Source organism: Populus nigra, chromosome 7 (genome assembly GCF_951802175.1).
Source record: "Populus nigra chromosome 7, ddPopNigr1.1, whole genome shotgun sequence".
NCBI lineage: Eukaryota > Viridiplantae > Streptophyta > Magnoliopsida > Malpighiales > Salicaceae > Populus > Populus nigra.
The window spans coordinates 12,813,580-12,831,352 of NC_084858.1; the positions used below are offsets into that span (position 1 = coordinate 12,813,580).

General features: G+C 30.6%; 3 protein-coding genes across 4 annotated transcripts; 1 reads left to right on the forward strand and 2 right to left on the reverse strand.

Moving 5' to 3' along the window:
- Window positions 1-799: 799 nt before the first annotated feature.
- Window positions 800-4,173, reverse strand: LOC133699758 (malate dehydrogenase, chloroplastic-like). Its single transcript, XM_062123191.1, has 2 exons — window positions 3,965-4,173; window positions 800-2,374 (listed from the first exon to the last, which is right to left on the reverse strand). The coding sequence occupies exon 2, from the start codon at window positions 2,363-2,365 to the stop codon at window positions 1,127-1,129; it is 1,239 nt and encodes a 412-aa protein (XP_061979175.1). The 5' UTR covers window positions 2,366-2,374; window positions 3,965-4,173; the 3' UTR covers window positions 800-1,126.
- Window positions 4,174-12,180: 8,007 nt separating this feature from the next.
- On the forward strand, window positions 12,181-16,170 carry LOC133700029 (GDSL esterase/lipase 7-like). The gene is made up of 5 exons (XM_062123592.1): window positions 12,181-12,637; window positions 12,761-12,882; window positions 14,113-14,364; window positions 14,830-15,082; window positions 15,167-16,170. Exons 1-5 carry the CDS (start codon window positions 12,388-12,390, stop codon window positions 15,376-15,378), a joined length of 1,089 nt encoding a protein of 362 aa, XP_061979576.1. The 5' UTR covers window positions 12,181-12,387; the 3' UTR covers window positions 15,379-16,170.
- On the reverse strand, window positions 15,521-17,264 carry LOC133700030 (uncharacterized). Of its 2 annotated transcripts, none has more exons than XM_062123594.1 (5): window positions 17,084-17,264; window positions 16,928-16,992; window positions 16,705-16,846; window positions 16,180-16,241; window positions 15,521-16,069 (listed from the first exon to the last, which is right to left on the reverse strand). In XM_062123594.1, exons 1-5 carry the CDS (start codon window positions 17,241-17,243, stop codon window positions 15,761-15,763), a joined length of 738 nt encoding a protein of 245 aa, XP_061979578.1. In that variant the 5' UTR covers window positions 17,244-17,264; the 3' UTR covers window positions 15,521-15,760. The 2 variants fall into 2 exon arrangements, with proteins under 2 accessions (XP_061979578.1, XP_061979577.1); XM_062123593.1 differs by having other exon boundaries at window positions 15,521-16,072.
- Between the last annotated feature and the right edge of the window lie 509 nt (window positions 17,265-17,773).

The following is a 17,773-nucleotide window of genomic DNA, read 5'->3' on the forward strand; positions in this document are numbered from 1 at the left end:
TTAGTTATATTATGAAAAATAAATTGAAAAATAACTTATTAATATTTCTTTTCAAGTTTATTAAAATAATAAGGAACAATCTTCTAAATTTAGAAGTTGAATAAGAATGAAATTGAAAAAAAATCTAATTTCATAAATTATATTATATAAAATAAATATTAATTAAAATAATAGAGTTAAATCTAACAAATAAAAAAGTTGAAAGATAATGAAATTAATAAAATAATAATTAAAATTTCATAAATCACTTCAAATAAAATAAATAACAATAAAAAGAATGAGGATCAAATTTAATAAATAAAAAATTTCAATTAAAAATATAATAAAAGAAATTCAAATAATAATTATAAAAATAAAGACTGAAGTTTATATAAAAATAAAATTAAATCAAATTTTAAGGGATAAAATTAAAAAAAAATTCAAAATAAAATATATAGCAATCAAAAGTTTAAGAACTAAATTTAATATAATTAGTAAATATATTTCTAAATTTTTCTCAACTTTTAAAAAATATTTTTCATCCAAAAAAAACTTTTCTAAAACCAAACTAAAATTTCCTTCAATTAGAAAGTGATTTTTATTAATTAATTTTTTTTTAATGACAGATAAACATAAAAAAAACCACTTTTCCAAAAAAAAACGACAACAAGGTTTCGCTTCCTACAAAGGATGGCTGGGCTCTTCTTTGCTCATGAATTCATAGATCAACACGGTTTTTTTTGGTTTATCTAACACAATATCCTAAGAAAAATACAGAGATTCTGGGAATACAGCCTTCTTAACAAAGACACTTGCAAAAGGACCAAATGAGAATTCAATGTACTTTCTATGGAAGGACAAAACATCTCATTAAATACATATATCGGGGCACATCATCCATGTTGTTCAAAAAAAAAAGACACATGCTCTCAATTGCAGCAATTGCAATTTTCAAATCTACAGCGCTATCATGAAATGTCTCATTAGAAAGAGTTTTTCATAATAAAAAAAAAAGGAAAATGAAAATGAAAATGAAAATTCTACAAAACTTGAAAGTGCTGATGTAGTGATGTGTCGCAACAAGAATTATCAACCTCGATAACTCCTGCATCTCGGTTTCGTTAAGGCATTTATAACTGACCTCACTCTATGCACCAACTGGTTGCTTCTGAGCAGATTCAATACCCTTCTCAATGCTGGCCTTCAGTTCAGGCTTGAGAGCTTCCAGTGCCTCCTGTTCATACGTAGTCAGCCCTTGGAGGTCAGATGAAATGAGAGCTTCAACCCCCTTCCTTCCAAGTTTTACCCTAGAAGCAAAGAATGGAAGCTCAGTATGATCAGATTGCACAAACGAGCACTCATAGACGTCAGCATCCCCATCCAAAGCACGAAGAGAAGATTCGACAAATCTGGCTGCGGCGTATGCCATTGACAGGGTTGCAGACCCTGCCCCTGCCTTTGCCTGCACAACTTCTGTCCCTGCATTCTGGATCCTTACAGTTAGCTCCTGCACTTCCTCATCAGTGAAACTAACAGAGGGTTTTGTCTTTGATAGAAGGGGAAGAATAGTTATCCCTGCATGCCCTCCCACCACTGGCACATCCACGTCAATAAGCTTGAGGTTTTTCTTCTGAGCAACAAATGTATTTGCCCTCACGACATCAAGTGTAGTAACGCCAAAGAGCTTCTTTGGATCATACACACCCTTCTTCTTCAAAACTTCAGCTGCAATTGGCACTGTAGAGTTTACTGGATTGCTGATAATGTGGATGAAAGCATCAGGGCAGTTATCAGCCACAGCCTCAACCAAGTTCTTCACTATGCTGGCATTGATGTTGAAGAGGTCATCCCGGGTCATACCAGGCTTCCTTGGAATCCCAGCAGGTATGACAACAACATCGACACCCTTCAGAGAATTGGGTAACTCAGAAGCCCCTGTGAAATCCAAAACTTGCGCAGGGGTATTACAGTGACTGATGTCAGCAGCAACTCCCTTGACATTTGCTATATCATAGAGGTGCAGGGCTGAAACCAATGGAGACATCTTAACTAGAAGTGCTAGGGGCTGGCCTATTCCTCCAGCAGCTCCAAGAATTGCCACTTTGTAAGATGCCTGTGGGTTTAGGTGATACTGTGACTTTTGGCTTGATTTTTGAGCTTTTGGTACAACAGAGCCTCGAAGGGCTGCGCTACTTTCCTTGCCTAAGAAAGATGACTCTGACTCACACTTCACAAACGTAGCTGCCTTGAGACCACTGAAGGTTGCAAGTGATTTCTGGGACTTGAATCTTACAGCTGATGGTTTTGATTGTGGGAGTTGGCTTGCTTTGGTGCCAAAGGCGACAGTAGATCCAGCTGAAAAGGTAGCTGCTGATGTTGCCGCCATCTTGTAAATCTGTTACATAAGAACAGTTAAAGGTTTAGCTATAAACACAAGCGTCAGTTAGCTTAGCTACAGGTGATACAAGCCATTTAACCTCCAAATAAAGCTTAACTAATAACTAAGACACAACCTCAAAAGTTGCTTCGGGTTGCTATGGTTTTAATATCTGAAGAAACTCATAAGTGCTATTTTACAGGATCAAAAAATGTTTATAGCCCAGTGCATGCAATCGATTCAGTTTACACAAATTTCCAAGTTTAGGTGTTCAAAAGAGATAGTGATACAATCCAATTTAATATAAATTCTTTGTTTGTGAACATTCTTTCTCTCTCTAAACAAAAGCCAATATGCCATCACCTATTCATTATATGAAGAAGTTAAACAATAAACCAATCAACTGAAAGGAAAAAACTGTGTTCTTGCAACCAAGTTATTGAAGTTTAGCCCAAATTGGTATGTTGAACAAGCCTTTGTAATTCAATCTAAATATGAAAGAATCAACATGGCTAAGGTTAAGAACATAAAAAATTGTCACATTCGTTTCTCTCTTACATGAAGAGATATAAATTTGAATATAAAACCATGCCCAAAACTGACTTATACATTCTATTATTCATCTATATTCAGAAAATATTGGATCAAAACAGCAAAAATTTTAGAAGGAATTATGGGTTGGAAGAATAGCGTTTTTATCAAACTACAGTATACTTTGCACATATATATATATATATATAACCATCTTTTTTGTGTGTGTGTTTTACAATGAGAGAGAAGTTTATTCTACTTCATCCAAAAGATAAATACGTAGTTCATCGCTGTCTGGTGATCTAAACTTGTAAAATACATGTAGAACATAAAAAAATAAAAAAGAAGAAGAAAAAAAGAAAAATACAGATTAACAAAACCAAGCAACCTTATTGTTTGAAGGCAACAAAATCCTAATCTTGAAGCATAGCAGATGTGCATTTCATAACTCACTACATGTATTTGTGACAACTGACAAGCAAGTTGGGATTGTATACACAAAGCAGTTCATCCATACATTTGTTACCAAGAGCCCATCTGAAAAGGCATATTTACACAAAGTAGGGATGCTCTTGAAAACAATTCAAATCAGCAAAAAAAGGACTAAAATGAATAACTTTCGAAACATCACAGGCTAAACTGTAAATCATGTCATGTCATCTTCAACCTCAACCAGACCTGAAAATCATGTTTCACTAAAAACCAATGTTTCCCATCTACTATTCATCGTCAAAATCACAACAAAACACGCAAAATTTAGTTTAAAGCAATAACCAGTTAATCAGGTTTTATTTAGATTGATGCAAAACACTTGAAAAAGAAAATACACAAACATATAATTCAAATATTCTTTCTCTCCTCTCGTTTATCCTTAAGATTCACTATCGAGTCGAATCTTGTTTAATAAGCAATGAAAACCCCAGATCCAAACCTCAAGATTGATCTGCATCTCACGCAAGGAAATTCTTTCAAATTAAAACCATACCATGCATAAACGAAAGCAAAAATAACAACTTCAAAAGCTGCAAATAGTAAAATTCAAAGAAGATGCATGAACTTAGCAAGTGCTTTACTTACATGTTTGAAGAGTTGAAGAGTTGAAGAGAGAAAAGTGTGAGTTTATAGTGCAAATTTAAGCTTCTGCAGAAACCCGAAGGGGTGGGGGTGTTGCTTGGTGTTATTCAAGTGTCAAAGTGATGAATAAAATAATGATATAAACACCCCTAGGAAGCCCTGCCCCTGACCACTCAGCCATTTTTATTCCATGGAAATTTGTTGCTTCCCATTGTGACTTGTCAGACGAGAACAAATTTTCTTATTGGGGTTGGTGATCAAAGTAAGCATATCAAACGGTTTAAAATCGTGTCACGTGGCGTAATCCTATACGTTAATTTCTTTGGAAAATCAGACGGGCTTTTATTTCCATTTTTTTACCTATTTGGGTATGGGCTGAGTGCTTAGTTTTGGGACAACGACCCACCCGCACCTGTCTTCTATGTATTTTTAGCTGCAAGGCCTTTTTATGCGTTTCGAAAGATTAATTTTTTAAAAATATATAAAAACAAAATACCAAGAGCATGAAATTTTTGTTAGGAGCAACATTAATCTCAGTTAAACTGATTAATTTTAAAATTTCCCAGCACAACTTCTTATTTAATGCAAGTTTTCAATTAAACTGTATGGAAGCTGACTTAAAATAAGATAATTAATTTTACAAGTTTAAAAGCAACCTAGATCATCAATAAAAGCATCACTTAGTCTTTTAAAAATCTTCAAGATTATAGATTTTAAAAATATATATTAAGATACACTAGATTAAATCGACCTAAATCACCCCACAAACTTGGTCATAGATTCCATTGGATTTAATAACTTTATTTTTTTGTAAATTCTTTTTTATTTAATTATATAATAAAAAAAACATATGCTTGCAAAATCAACCATCAAATTAAAAATAGGTTTATTTGATATTGTGATAACCCAATAGAAAGTAAACAAAAACAAATCATGAAGTCTATTTCTCAATCAATCTAATATTAAAGGATAAAATAAAAAAAATAATTAAAAAAATTAAAGGATAAAAAACTATTAAAAAAACATATTGGGTTCAATGGGCAAGCCTTGTCACAAACCTATGAATCGGGTAACTTGGTGAACACATTAAACTCGTAAGCTGGATTATAGACTCAACTAGAATTAATAACTAATTTGTTTTAACTATATGATAACAAAAATAGATGATCGTAAAATTAAATACCAACCCAATATTGAGATATTTTAAAAAAACTGCAATCACCTTTATAGAAAGTGAAACGAAGTAATTTATGAAATTCAATTTCTAATTAACTAAATATTAAAGAATAAAATAAATAAACTAAAAAAAATAGAGAAAAGTTAAACCCGCTAAACACACGAGCAGGTCTATGGACTTTATACAGTTTAATAATGTAGTTTTTTTTCTGAAACTATTTTTTTAACTATATGATAAAAAAAATTGAGTTCAATTAAAAACAAAAAAAAAATACCCTACCAAACCCATGAATCGAGTAACCCAGGTTACCTTGTCAAATCTGTAAATCAAGTCATTGGCTCCATAAAGTTTAATAACTTGGTTTTTTTTAAACTATTTTTTATTTAACTAAATGTTAAAAAAAATAAATGATCACAAATTAATTGTTAATCCAATGTTAGAACATTTGTTTGACAGCGCGATAACCTTATAGAAAGGTAAAATGAAAAGAAATAAATTATAAAATTCAATTCTCAACCAACCCAATGTTGAAGAATAAAAAACAAACCTAGAAAAAATAAATTTAAAAAAATCTAGGACTGAATCAAAGGACTAAACTAAAAGAAAAAGGAAAAATAACAAATATGACAAACAAAATCTAGGGCTGAATCAAAGATATTTTGAAAATCAATGAGCTAAATTAAAAAAAACAGGGAAAAGTCCCTTGTGTGTGATTCATAAGGAAAGTCCATCTTCTTTAGGCAATACATGAGTCTTCCATTATGCTCTAATTGATGTCTTTTTTAATGTTGTTGGAATTATTTATGCATTATCTTTCTCTTTCTTTTTGTCTCTCTCTTTACCTCAATTTTTATGATTGGCGTATTTATTTCTTCACTTGAGGCCTTAATGTTTTCATATTCTTCAATTATAGTCTCTTAACTCTCAATCTTTAAAAAAATGAAGAATTCAAATGATATCTTGTAAAATCGAGTTTTAATTTGGTGTTGGTATATTTTTTTGATACTACCACGATAACCATATAAAAGATAAATTAAAATAAATTATCAATTTTAAATCCCAAAAAACACATAATGTAAACACTAAAAGAAATCAATAACCGAAGCAAAAAAAAAGATCAAAACACTTTTTTTTTCTTACAAAATACTATGGATTACTGTTGTAATCCATAGTGTTTATGGGTATGGGAGAACAATGTTTTCCTTACAACCTTTTGTTTTTCTTGTAATAAATAGATAGTCATTGGACTTCACTTGTACTGTCAATTTATGTAATCCCACGCGTAGAAGTAGGACCAAAGGTAGTAAGGTCCCAATAAGTAATGGAAGCTCTGGATTAAAAAAAATAAATAAATAACTTAAATAATATTTAATGTAATGTGAAATGGAGAGGGTAACCTCTAAAAATAAATATAAAAGTATTGTTAAAGTTGAAATGAAGATTATGAATTTTAGTTTAAAATCTATAACCTTGGCAAAAAAAAGCAATGAGATATTTTAAATATTATCACTCTAAATTTATAAAAGTTCTTTTTAAAATAATTATTTTATCTAATCAGGAAGTTAAATTTATCATTAATTAATATTTTTTTGTATCGATTTTATTATTTTATTTCATTTGAAATTTAAGTTAAATTACTAAAAGTTTTTATCATTGTCTATAACAATTTTTCTTTTTAATTATCATTTTTAAATTCAAATTTACCTTTTTTTAGCTTTAATTTACCAGTTTTAGATTGAGAGTTTACATATTTAGCCACTTAACCCAATACTTAAATAATTTATTCTACATTAATCAAAATTGAATCAAAATTGAGCTCAAACATAATTTCATATAATTTCATGATCATTCCAATCACAAATATTTATTAAAACATCAAATTAAATACTATATGTCATATCTTTCACATTTTTATTATTATATCAAATCACATAACTTCCATGCAATTTATCTAATCTTTCATAACTTCCATGCAATCTATCTAATCTTTCAATTTTTCATCATTTTATGGCCACATGACTTACATAATATTGTTAGAACATAATTTTAATATAATTTATCTAATTTTCTATATTTCCTCCATTCCACACATATAACCACGTTAGCTAAACTTGTATTAATCTATTTTATAATTAATCAATCACAAACAATTCTAAGTATTTTCAACATGATTAAAAATAAAAAAAAATTAGTCACATTTCAATCTTCCTCAAATTTTTAATTTATGGTCTGCTATAAATGCTTGAATTTCTCCATAATTAGTTTTAAATTCTTCTAAACCATCAAAGAAGTTATACACATCACAATTAACAAGAATTTACAATAATTTAACATTTCCCCTGAAGTTATCATAAACCCTAACTTTTCTAAATTTGGAGATTTTCAACCGCCTACGCAAAAACAAGAAAACAAGAGTAAAAGTATAATAAATTGCAAAATAACATTTTATCCTTTCTAATTAACCCTGTATAATAAGTCTTTGCAAGCCAATTCCAAACAATCATATCTTCCCTACAAATTTAGCACTTTCTCCCTCTAGACTATAAGGGTGTTTAGGAGTATTGTTGCGGTTGTTTTTCAAAATATTTTTCATTTAGAAAGGTATCAAAATAATATTTTTGTTATTTTAAAAAAATTATTTTTGACATCATCACATCAAAATGATCTGAAAACATAAAAAAAAATTAGTTTAAAGCAGAGAAAAAATAAAAAAAAATTAATTTTTTTCAAAAGCGTTTTTAAACGCAAAAACAAACAGGGCTTATAACTTCTAACCCCCCCCCTCTCTCCAAAAATAACTAATTTGGTTTGTTTTCTTGAGTAGAAAATATTTAATCATGCTCCTATACCACCCAATCTAACATAATTTGGATAAAAAGTGGAGAAATGAGAATTTTCCAAGTTTCTTCCTCTTTAATTAGTCACTTGTTTGCTTTGTAGGAGGAGATAATTTTTCCTCTTATTTACAACGATATCACTCTTTTAAATACCTACATGTTGTTTTGGTCAAATCTTCAACGATAGGTGTTTTCATGTACAAATTTATTTTTTTATCTCGCTCGATATTTTTAATTGGGGATTTTCAATTCCAATCATAAAAAAATTTCTTCTAAACTTTTTTTTCTGGTTTTGAAATACACCATTAAATATGGTTTACGCTTACAGTTTTGGTACTCATTTAGTTTCTAAAACCATACTAAAATTTCTCTCATTTTTTTTTATAAAAAAGAATTTCTCCGTAGTTTTACACTAATATTTTAGGAATCTTATCACAATTAAAAATATTTTTTTAATTTATTATTTTTTTATTTAAATTTCTTGTGATTTATCATGGGGTTTACACTCAAAACCCAGGTCATGTTAATGACTTTATTTTTTAAAGTTATTTTTTTATTTAATTATAAGATAATAAAAATAAATGCTTCAAGTAAATCAACGTAATAATTTTTTTTAAAAAAAATTATAGTGGGCTTTACAAAAAGAGTGTATGCTAATATTTAAAAATATATATTTCTATGATCTTATTGGAAAAGATAAATAAATCTAATACCAAATAAAATAATATCTAAATATATCATCAATTAATTGAAGAATTCAATAAATTAATACATATAATATATTTGTAATAAATTAATTTTTAAGAAAATTACATTTAAATTTTTAATTTTTTTTAAAAAATAAGCCTAACAAATAAGTCTCGCCTAATAAAAATAACCTCAAGCACTTGATCTTGATAATTTTTTTAATTCTTTCTATATTTGAAAATTAAAAAAAAAATACCTTGTATACCTTAAAAAAACATCAAATTGGTAAAAAACCAAAAATCAACTCAAAAAAGAAAAACAATCCCTAAGCCTAATCTACTCTGTCCAACAAGCAAAAACACAATAAATGGAGCTCTTATGATTGATTGGGACCATTGAAATAAAATTTGGCTTTTTCATTCCCCCATGGTTGACAACCAAAAACAATTTGGACTAGAACTCATAATTTCCAAACTAGAGAAAAAATCTTAGTTATTTATTTTTAAAAAAAAGCTACATGTTTCTTTTATTGTCAAATTTGATCTCCAAAACTTTAATTCATTTAATTAATAAAATTAAATATTATCTTGCCAAATCAAATATTAATTTAATAGTGAAAAAAACTGGCACCTTGATGGCCCTATAGTAATATAGTTAAAATAAATAATGAGTCCTAATTAATTCAACTTTTAATGAAAAAAATTAGAAAATAAAATGATAATTGAAATAAATTGAGCTAAAAGGATTAAAAAAACGAAAGAAAAACTGTATTGCACTCAAGCCAATAGTGTAATGTGAGGGGATCACAATAAACTTGTCATGGAAATTAGCTTTTTATTTTAATTTTGACTTAATCTAATTAATTTAATTTTAATTTTAGTTTTCAATCGAGAAACATTGTTAAAAGCACGGCTTGGGCACTAGGCCTAAAGCTCTGGAATAAAACTTTTTAAAATTCTAGGCAAAGCATATTCATTTAAGAACTTATACGTTTTAAATCTAATTAAAAACATGTTTGGAAGTCTAGTTGTGATTATATTTTAAAGTACCTTTTATTTTAAAACATATTAAAATAATATTTTTTTTATTTTTAAAAAATTATTTTTCACATCAGCACATCAAAATAATTTAAAAATATAAAAAACATATTAATCTAAAAAAATTAATTTTTTTTAAAAATACTTTAAAAAAGACAGTGTAAAACATAGTCTAACAGGCAAGTGCTTTTTGTAGAAATATACTTTTGTGGCTAAGCATGAAATTTGAATTTGAAAGCTAAGGAGGCAAAAAAAAAAAAAAAAAAAGGAAGAGAGAGAGAAAAACCACTTATCTTTTATGCTAATATCAGATTATTGGGAAAGGCCAGCGAAATCACGTTTTGCGTAATGAATGGGTTAATGTGTGTTTAGTATTGTGATATAAATTGTATTTTAAAGATGTTTTTTATTTAAAAATATATTAAAATAATTTTTAAATTTTATTTTATTTTTAAAATCAACATGTCATGAAAATCATTAAAAACATTAAAAACAAACATTAATTTAATATTTTTTAAGATAAATAAACTTTTGAAAAATACTCATAAACAAAAGATACCACATTTCCGGGATCTTAATATTGGATTTTCTTAAAGCCTATCCAATAGTTGATGTTTATCCACTTTTTTCCCCCCCCAACCCTATTTTTAATTTTTATATTCTTATATATCTATCATATTTTCTACATTTTTTTAAGCTAACTCTCTTCTTATATTTATTATTTTTCCATTAATTCTATTTCTGCTAACTTTCTTCTGTTTTTTTCATATTCTTCTGCCTATAAAGCATTTTAACAGTTTTTAATCATTTAAAACAAGCCACCTCCAGTTCTCGGTAAATAAAAAACCACTGATTTTTTTTTGAAGTCATTAGTTTGAGTCTCATGAACTTTAGGGTCATTAAAATCTTACATGATCGTTAACTTTAGGACCCATAAAACTAGTTGAAGTATACGCAAACTGACCCAAACATCTACGTTAATAAAAAAAAAATCACAAGCCGACATTTTAGTTTTGACATAATTATTTTGAAATAAAAGCAGTGCTTGTTATAAGTAATGAATATATTTTTTTTTCGATTGAATTCAGTAGTAATTTTGATTTGAAACTGATCTTTAATAATGGCATAGCTAGATGGTGATAGAATTAGATTTCTCCAGTTCACAGCCACCCTCCGTAGTCAACTCCGGCATTTCATGCCGAACCTCCGGCTTTCACACTAGGGGCCCAAGAAAAATAATATCAGTCTCTATAGAAATATTTAGTCCTTGTAGTTTCAAGAACTACCCTTTCATCCTTCTGATCTTGAACCCACTTATAACTTAGTCCTTCTGTCAAATGCATATTACTTCTTAATTTGATTTGATTTTTTGAGAAATTGAAAAAAGAAACGAAAAGTAGGTGAGATGAGAATACTTGATTAGGGGAAAACAGGTATTTTTGAAAGAAAAATAAATACTATATTAACAATGGTTAGCATTGGTCAAAGGACCTTATAATAATTTTTAATACTGTAGGGACTGACTAATTAGTTATAATAAACTAAAGGGACTGCATTCTAATTAACTCATATTTATATGGAATGGTGGCCAGCTTTATCGTGTGAAACCAGACGTTTCAGAAATGGCATTAATGGCTGCTATGATCAGTACTCTCTAATAATACAAGGTCGGTAGTGAAGATCAAAACCCTAAGCAGTCATGGTACCGTAACAATTTTTTTTCTCTTTTTGGGTCCACGATTGTTTGAAAGTCTCAGGTAGCTTTTGCGGCTGTAGATTAAAAAAAATAGATTTAAAAAAAATATTTGTAGTTATATTTAAAAAATATATGCTTAATTAAAACTATTATAAATTTAATTTATATATATATAATAAATAAATATTAGGTTTTTGGTATGAAAAACAAGTTATTTAAAACATAATTATATAGGTATTTGGGATAGTGATACAAATTACTTTTTAAAGTATTTTCTGTTTAGAAATATATTAAAATATTTTTTTAAAAAAAATATTTTTGATATTAATATATCAAAACGATTTAAAAATATTAAAAAAAATTATTAAAATAGTGGTTCAACTGTTGTGCCAAGCACAACCAACATATGGGTCTATTACAAAAGGCAAAAGTTATAAGATGAAGTGAAAAAATAAAAACTATATCACAATAACAAATGATTTCTAGGAAGATAAAAAGAACAAAAATATATAAAAGAACAAAAATATATTTAATTAAAAAAACGAACAAAGACATAAAATAAATATATTTTTAGAATAATTTTAAAGTGAATTTCTAACCTTTTAAAACATATAAAAAAAGAGTTAAATATCATGTTTTTCTATATCAAGAGAATAATAAATCCAATTAATTACTTAGGTTCTTTTAAAGATAATATTTGATACAGGTAGATGCATATATATGGGAACACAAAATTCTATTTTCAATTAATCCTGCCCCAATAACTAGATAGATATGTTTTGGAGAAATATTTAATAAGCTCTCATCACCATTGAATATCAGTTACATGTTTGTGTTCTAGTTTCCATGCCAGTGTTTAATCCCTTTCACATTCCAAGTGGCCAATCCCCTATAAAAGAAAACGTCTCAAAGGGTTTTTTGAGCACCTTGTAGACACCCTTATATATTCTGTCTTCACAGATTTATCTCCGGTCTAGTACTGCAACACGAACATGGAGAATATTAAAGTGATGGGTTTTACACTATTCGTCTTCTCTGTTGGGTTCCTTCATTTCATCTCTTTGGCCTGTGGTGCACCACTTGCACCAGCACTGTTCGTCTTCGGCGATTCGTTGTTCGATAGTGGCAATAACAATCTCTTGCCAACCGTTTCGAAGGCTAATTTCAAGCCTTATGGTGTTGATTTTGTCAGAGGAGATACAGGAAGATTCAGTAATGGTAGATTGGTTCCAGATTTTATAGGTATTGTGCTATTTTCTTACGTTACACATTCTGACAAGAACATGCACCATAGAAAATAAGTTCACTTTGAGTTTTATAGCCATTGACATGTGTATATGCTCCTTGTTGAAACTCGTTTTGTAGCTGAATTTCTGGGGCTGCCATATCCTCCGCCGTCCATAAGCATCCGGAAATCCACACCGGTTACTGGTTTGAACTACGCGTCAGCATCTTGTGGCATTCTTCCTGAAACTGGACAGTTTTTGGTAAGATATTAACTAATTCAATTCATCTATTCCTACGTCGGTTTTTTTTTTAAAAAAAAACCTGAGGATCTTCCTTTGATGATTGTTCTTCTTGTTCTCTATACATAATCCTTGCAACTAAGTATATGGATAATTATTTTATCCTTTAACTTTGAAAAGTAATTAATGACGAATTATTGGATGTCGCATTACTCTAACTATACAAGTGCATGATAGCCTTCAAGTGTTCATCTCTATATGACTTTTTTTTGTTTTTAGAATCTTGCTAATGGTTTTTTCATTGAATCTAATAACATTCAGCCATATCTCTTTTGGTGTTAGGAATCAAGAGATATATAATTCCAGAGATTACCTTTTGTTTTCTCTTTTCTTTTTGGCTCCAGCTAGCTGTGATATATGCCTCGCAGCAAATATATCGTTGCTTGTATCTTAATATACTATATTAACAGCATTAATTACGTGTTTACATTTAAGAAAACAGGGTCACATGCTTCAGATTCTTTAATTGAGAGTCTTATGATATAATTCTATAATTGAATTTAAAATTAATAAAAAGGATTTACGTGCAAGAAGATGCAGTTTTGCATATCCTCCCACAATCGTGGCAACCACCATTCAAAGTATATGCTAATATGATTATTTCCTTAATTAGAAATTAAGACACCTCGCGGACAGCCATATTACTTCAATTTCAGAAGTGCAACTAGAAAGAAAATATTAATAAGAGTGCATGTGACATCAGCAGGCATCAAGATCGGTGTAAATTAATAAGCTGAAGATGCGATCGCGAGTTTAGTTTATTTTAAATGATTTATAGTAGTATATATTATATCTATAATTTTTATTATAATTCTAAGTTTAAATAGGGTATGTTCATGTCAACCACATCATTAAAACCTTAAATTAATAGGATTTTATTTGGTTTAATTTTAAACTCGAAGTAGATTAAGTTTTGAGTTGAGTTTTCCATGTTAATCTACAAAGGTTACGGGGAGTTTAAGTACTACTATATATGATGGTTAAAAGGGTTTAATGTAATTTATGTGAGAAAATTAAAGAAACAAAATCTCTTCACTTTGTCTTCAATGAAGTCTAATTAGGAGTTTAGTATCGATGAGCAAAACTGCCTAGTTAAGTTATTTTTGGGTGAAAAAAAGAAGAAAGGAAAAGGGTACTTACTATAAGTTAATTAATTATTAATCACCCATTTTGATTGGTGTCAATTTTCAGGGAAAATGCTTGAGTTTGGATGATCAGATTGATTTATTTCAGCATACAGTTAAGTCAAGCTTGCCAAAGCACTTCAAAGGGAGGCCAAATGAGCAATCGGAGCACTTGTCGAAGTCTATTTTTGTAGTTTGCATTGGCAGTAATGACTATATGAGTAACTACCTGAAGCCCAAGACATCTGACACAAGCAAACATTACTCTCCTCAAGCATTTGCTCAACACCTTCTGGATAAACTATCAGCACAATTCCGGGTAAATCCCTTGGTGGAAAATCTATCCTTGAATTCTGAATAACAAATCCTATTACGTCAAAACTCTTAAAAAACAACAACTTATCGATTCAATTTGATGTGCAGATGTTATTTTTATATTTTGAAAACACTCTCTTTTTTGGTATTGTGGTTCTTGAAAACACAGAGAGATGTTTGATTTTGAAAACGAAAAGAAAATTTGGAACTAAGGATCCGGATTTAAATAAATTGTGAGGTGCAGGGATTGAATATATAAAATGATTTCGAAAACCAGGGACTTGAATGAATAAGAATAAAAATCCTAAGGGTGCCTGGTGCCCTCTCCTATCTCCATACAAGAATCCGCTAGTGCTAGTTACTCATTCTGATTGATGTTTAGAAAGATTGCGCCTTTTTTAAAAAACTTTTCCATCGCTTTTGTTAACACTCTCATGTCTAAATATTTACATATATCTTCTATCAACAGAGGTTACACAGTTTAGGAGCCAGGAAAGTTGTGATGTATGAGATTGGACCCATTGGTTGCATCCCCTCAATGACAAGGAAAAATAAACATGATGGAAAATGTGTTGAAGAATCAAACCAGCTTGTTGCTTACTTTAACGATAATCTTCTTGGAATGCTTCAGAATCTGACATCCACTCTCCCCAACTCCATTTTTGTTCGTGGTCATGGGCATTGGCTAGGCTATGATGCAATTATCAATCCTTCTAAATATGGTAGAGTACTCTTCAGTTATTTCTATGGCTGGCTCACTGGATCTGTGATTTTCTCTGCTAAGTAACATTCTGTTGTTTTTACAGGATTACTTGACACAAGCAACCCATGTTGCAAAACTTGGGCCAATGGGACCTCTGCTTGCATTCCTGAGCTAAAACCGTGCCCTAATCCAAACCAGCACTACTTTTTTGATGGTTATCACCTTACTGAAACTGTATATTCAGTCTTAGCAGGGGCCTGTATCAATGATAGATCGGTTTGCTCTCCTACTCTAAGAGAACTTGTACAAATGTAAGTTCTATACCGATTGGTAATTGAATTTTCTGTGTGATGGGGAATATCTAGCAAGTATTTATACAAATATAAATCAAATCGATCGGCTAGTTGAAAGCATGCATCACCATTCTATGCTGAATATTTCCATGTGACAAGAGACATGATCAGACAAGTACTAGTCCAAATTATTACAGAGATTATAAAATACAATTGTGATTAATGTACACAACTTGTACGCTTCTACAGATGTTAGAAAATTAAACAAACAATATTTCCGTGTTCCTAGTGTGCCCTACGTTTATAACCCATGCATTAAAAACAAAACCAAAGAAGTTCTATGCTATATTTGGTTAAAGGACTTCACTTCCTAGTGGGGACAAAATTGTGAGCCTGTCTTGTGCTCAATGAATGGGCTCTTTATTATTGATCGGTGGCTTGCGTTTAGGTGGTCTTGTGGTGTAATCTTTGTTCATAAGGTTGACCATTTCTCTTGTTGCATCAAGAAGCCTTTGCATTTCACTTTTTAGATCAGTAGCACTACCTTGAGGTTCCTGGTCAATGTCAGCCCTTGAAGGACTTTCCAAGCTGGTTTTGGTTGGCAACGCTTTGGAATCCTCGGAGTTGGACTCTGGGAGATGGACTGTCTGGTCAGTCCTTGGAGTTCCCAATCTGGCAGACAGTGTCTCTCTCTCCAAATTGCTCATATCCTTCTGCTGTGGGAAAAACAAAAGGTTATTGTTAATTAATTAGTTGAAAGAGCTTACATTAAAATATACCAAGATTTTATGTGTGTCGAAGAGAAAGAGAGATAGAAGGAGACCTGATTATTAATTTGATCTTGTGATCCTACAAGAGACTTGTCTAAAGCATTATTCTTCTTCCCTGCAGTCAGAGATAACTATGAACAAAATATTCAACATATTCTAACCCAGGCCGCTTCCAAAATCTTGGAACCAAAGCTTTAAACAAATATTTGTAATCTCACATGGTTACAAGTAAGAAATTAATGCGCTGTAAAACTGTAACTAAGAGACAAGCATAGCCTAATTAAGGATTGATTGTATTGTATTCCTTGAAGCATCAAAATTGTACATGATATCTCCTAGCTAGGATACCTACAAGCTGAATATTGCAGAAAAAAGGGATCTAACTAAAGGGTTTCGGCGCTTCTGTCAGTTATGCTTGGGAGGGTGTTGCTTAGGTCCTCTATAATCATCACCAAAAGCAAAAGAACCAGGCCCTTTGATCATTTTAGGAGATTTCTTTTTGTCTCCATGTTTACATCTTACATTAAAATCCGATCCCTTTACTTGAAAGTCACATTTGACGTTAGAGTAGTTTGCACCTGAATTATCTTCTGAAGCTTTTCCATGAAGTCCTTGTTCTTTCTCAGTTTCTCTCCTTGACTCTTTCTGAACTGCCATTTTCCTTCCTCCAAGGCCCATCTTCCTGGTGCTAGCAGTGCTGAAACCACTGAGAATCAGTTCCTGTGCATGAAAATGCTCGAGTTAAGAAACGATAGACCATCACAAGAGAGAAATTATATAGGGGGCAACAAGCTTAATTACCTTATCAACAGACAGTACTGTGTTTTCTCCAAACCCAACAATCTCCTTTTTCTTCATTTCCCCATCTACAAAACAAAATCAAATAAAGATCAAATGAATTCTACTAATGTTTATTCTTTCCATCAAAACTTAATAAATGGCAAGAAATATAGATACCATGATAATCATATGCACAAGAGCCCCATATAGCATTCATAACAAAGAGCAGCCCAAGTGCCAATCCTAAAAACCTTTTGTAAACCATCTTTTGATTCCTTATTCTCTTGAGTATATGCTTGTTTTTCAAGAATAGAAAGAGAGGAGACTTGGGAAGCATGATGTTGGTTTTATAGAGATTTCAAACCCAAGTCAAAGCTAGGGTTCCAACAGCTGCCTAAATAAAAATATTACAGCTCCTGGCTACATGCAGAACTAGGGAAACTCAAAAGACAATTTAAAATAAAATAACCAAATACAATAAGGTTATTGAAAGTGAAAAAAATAATTAAGAAACTATATCTATGTCTTTCAAGAGTTTGAAAGTGGTCTCCAGGGTTGAACTGGAGTATTGGACCAAAGCTAGCCACGAGGCATGCCACGATATTCTGACAGAAATATGGATGTTTTATATCCATATTTACTGTCATGCATGCGACGAGGAATTTGAATATACAATCAAGCATATTTCTGGACCAGTAACTTTAGTTAGAAAGTCCAAGATTTACACCAAAGCTAGCTAGAGAACCACTGAGTTTTCCCACAGCACTGGTGGTCGTCAAAAACTTCATGCAGGACCACAAAAATCATTCAACATTTTCGTAAGACTTAATCTTGATGTAACAAGAGTAGCTGAGGGATATCCGATCG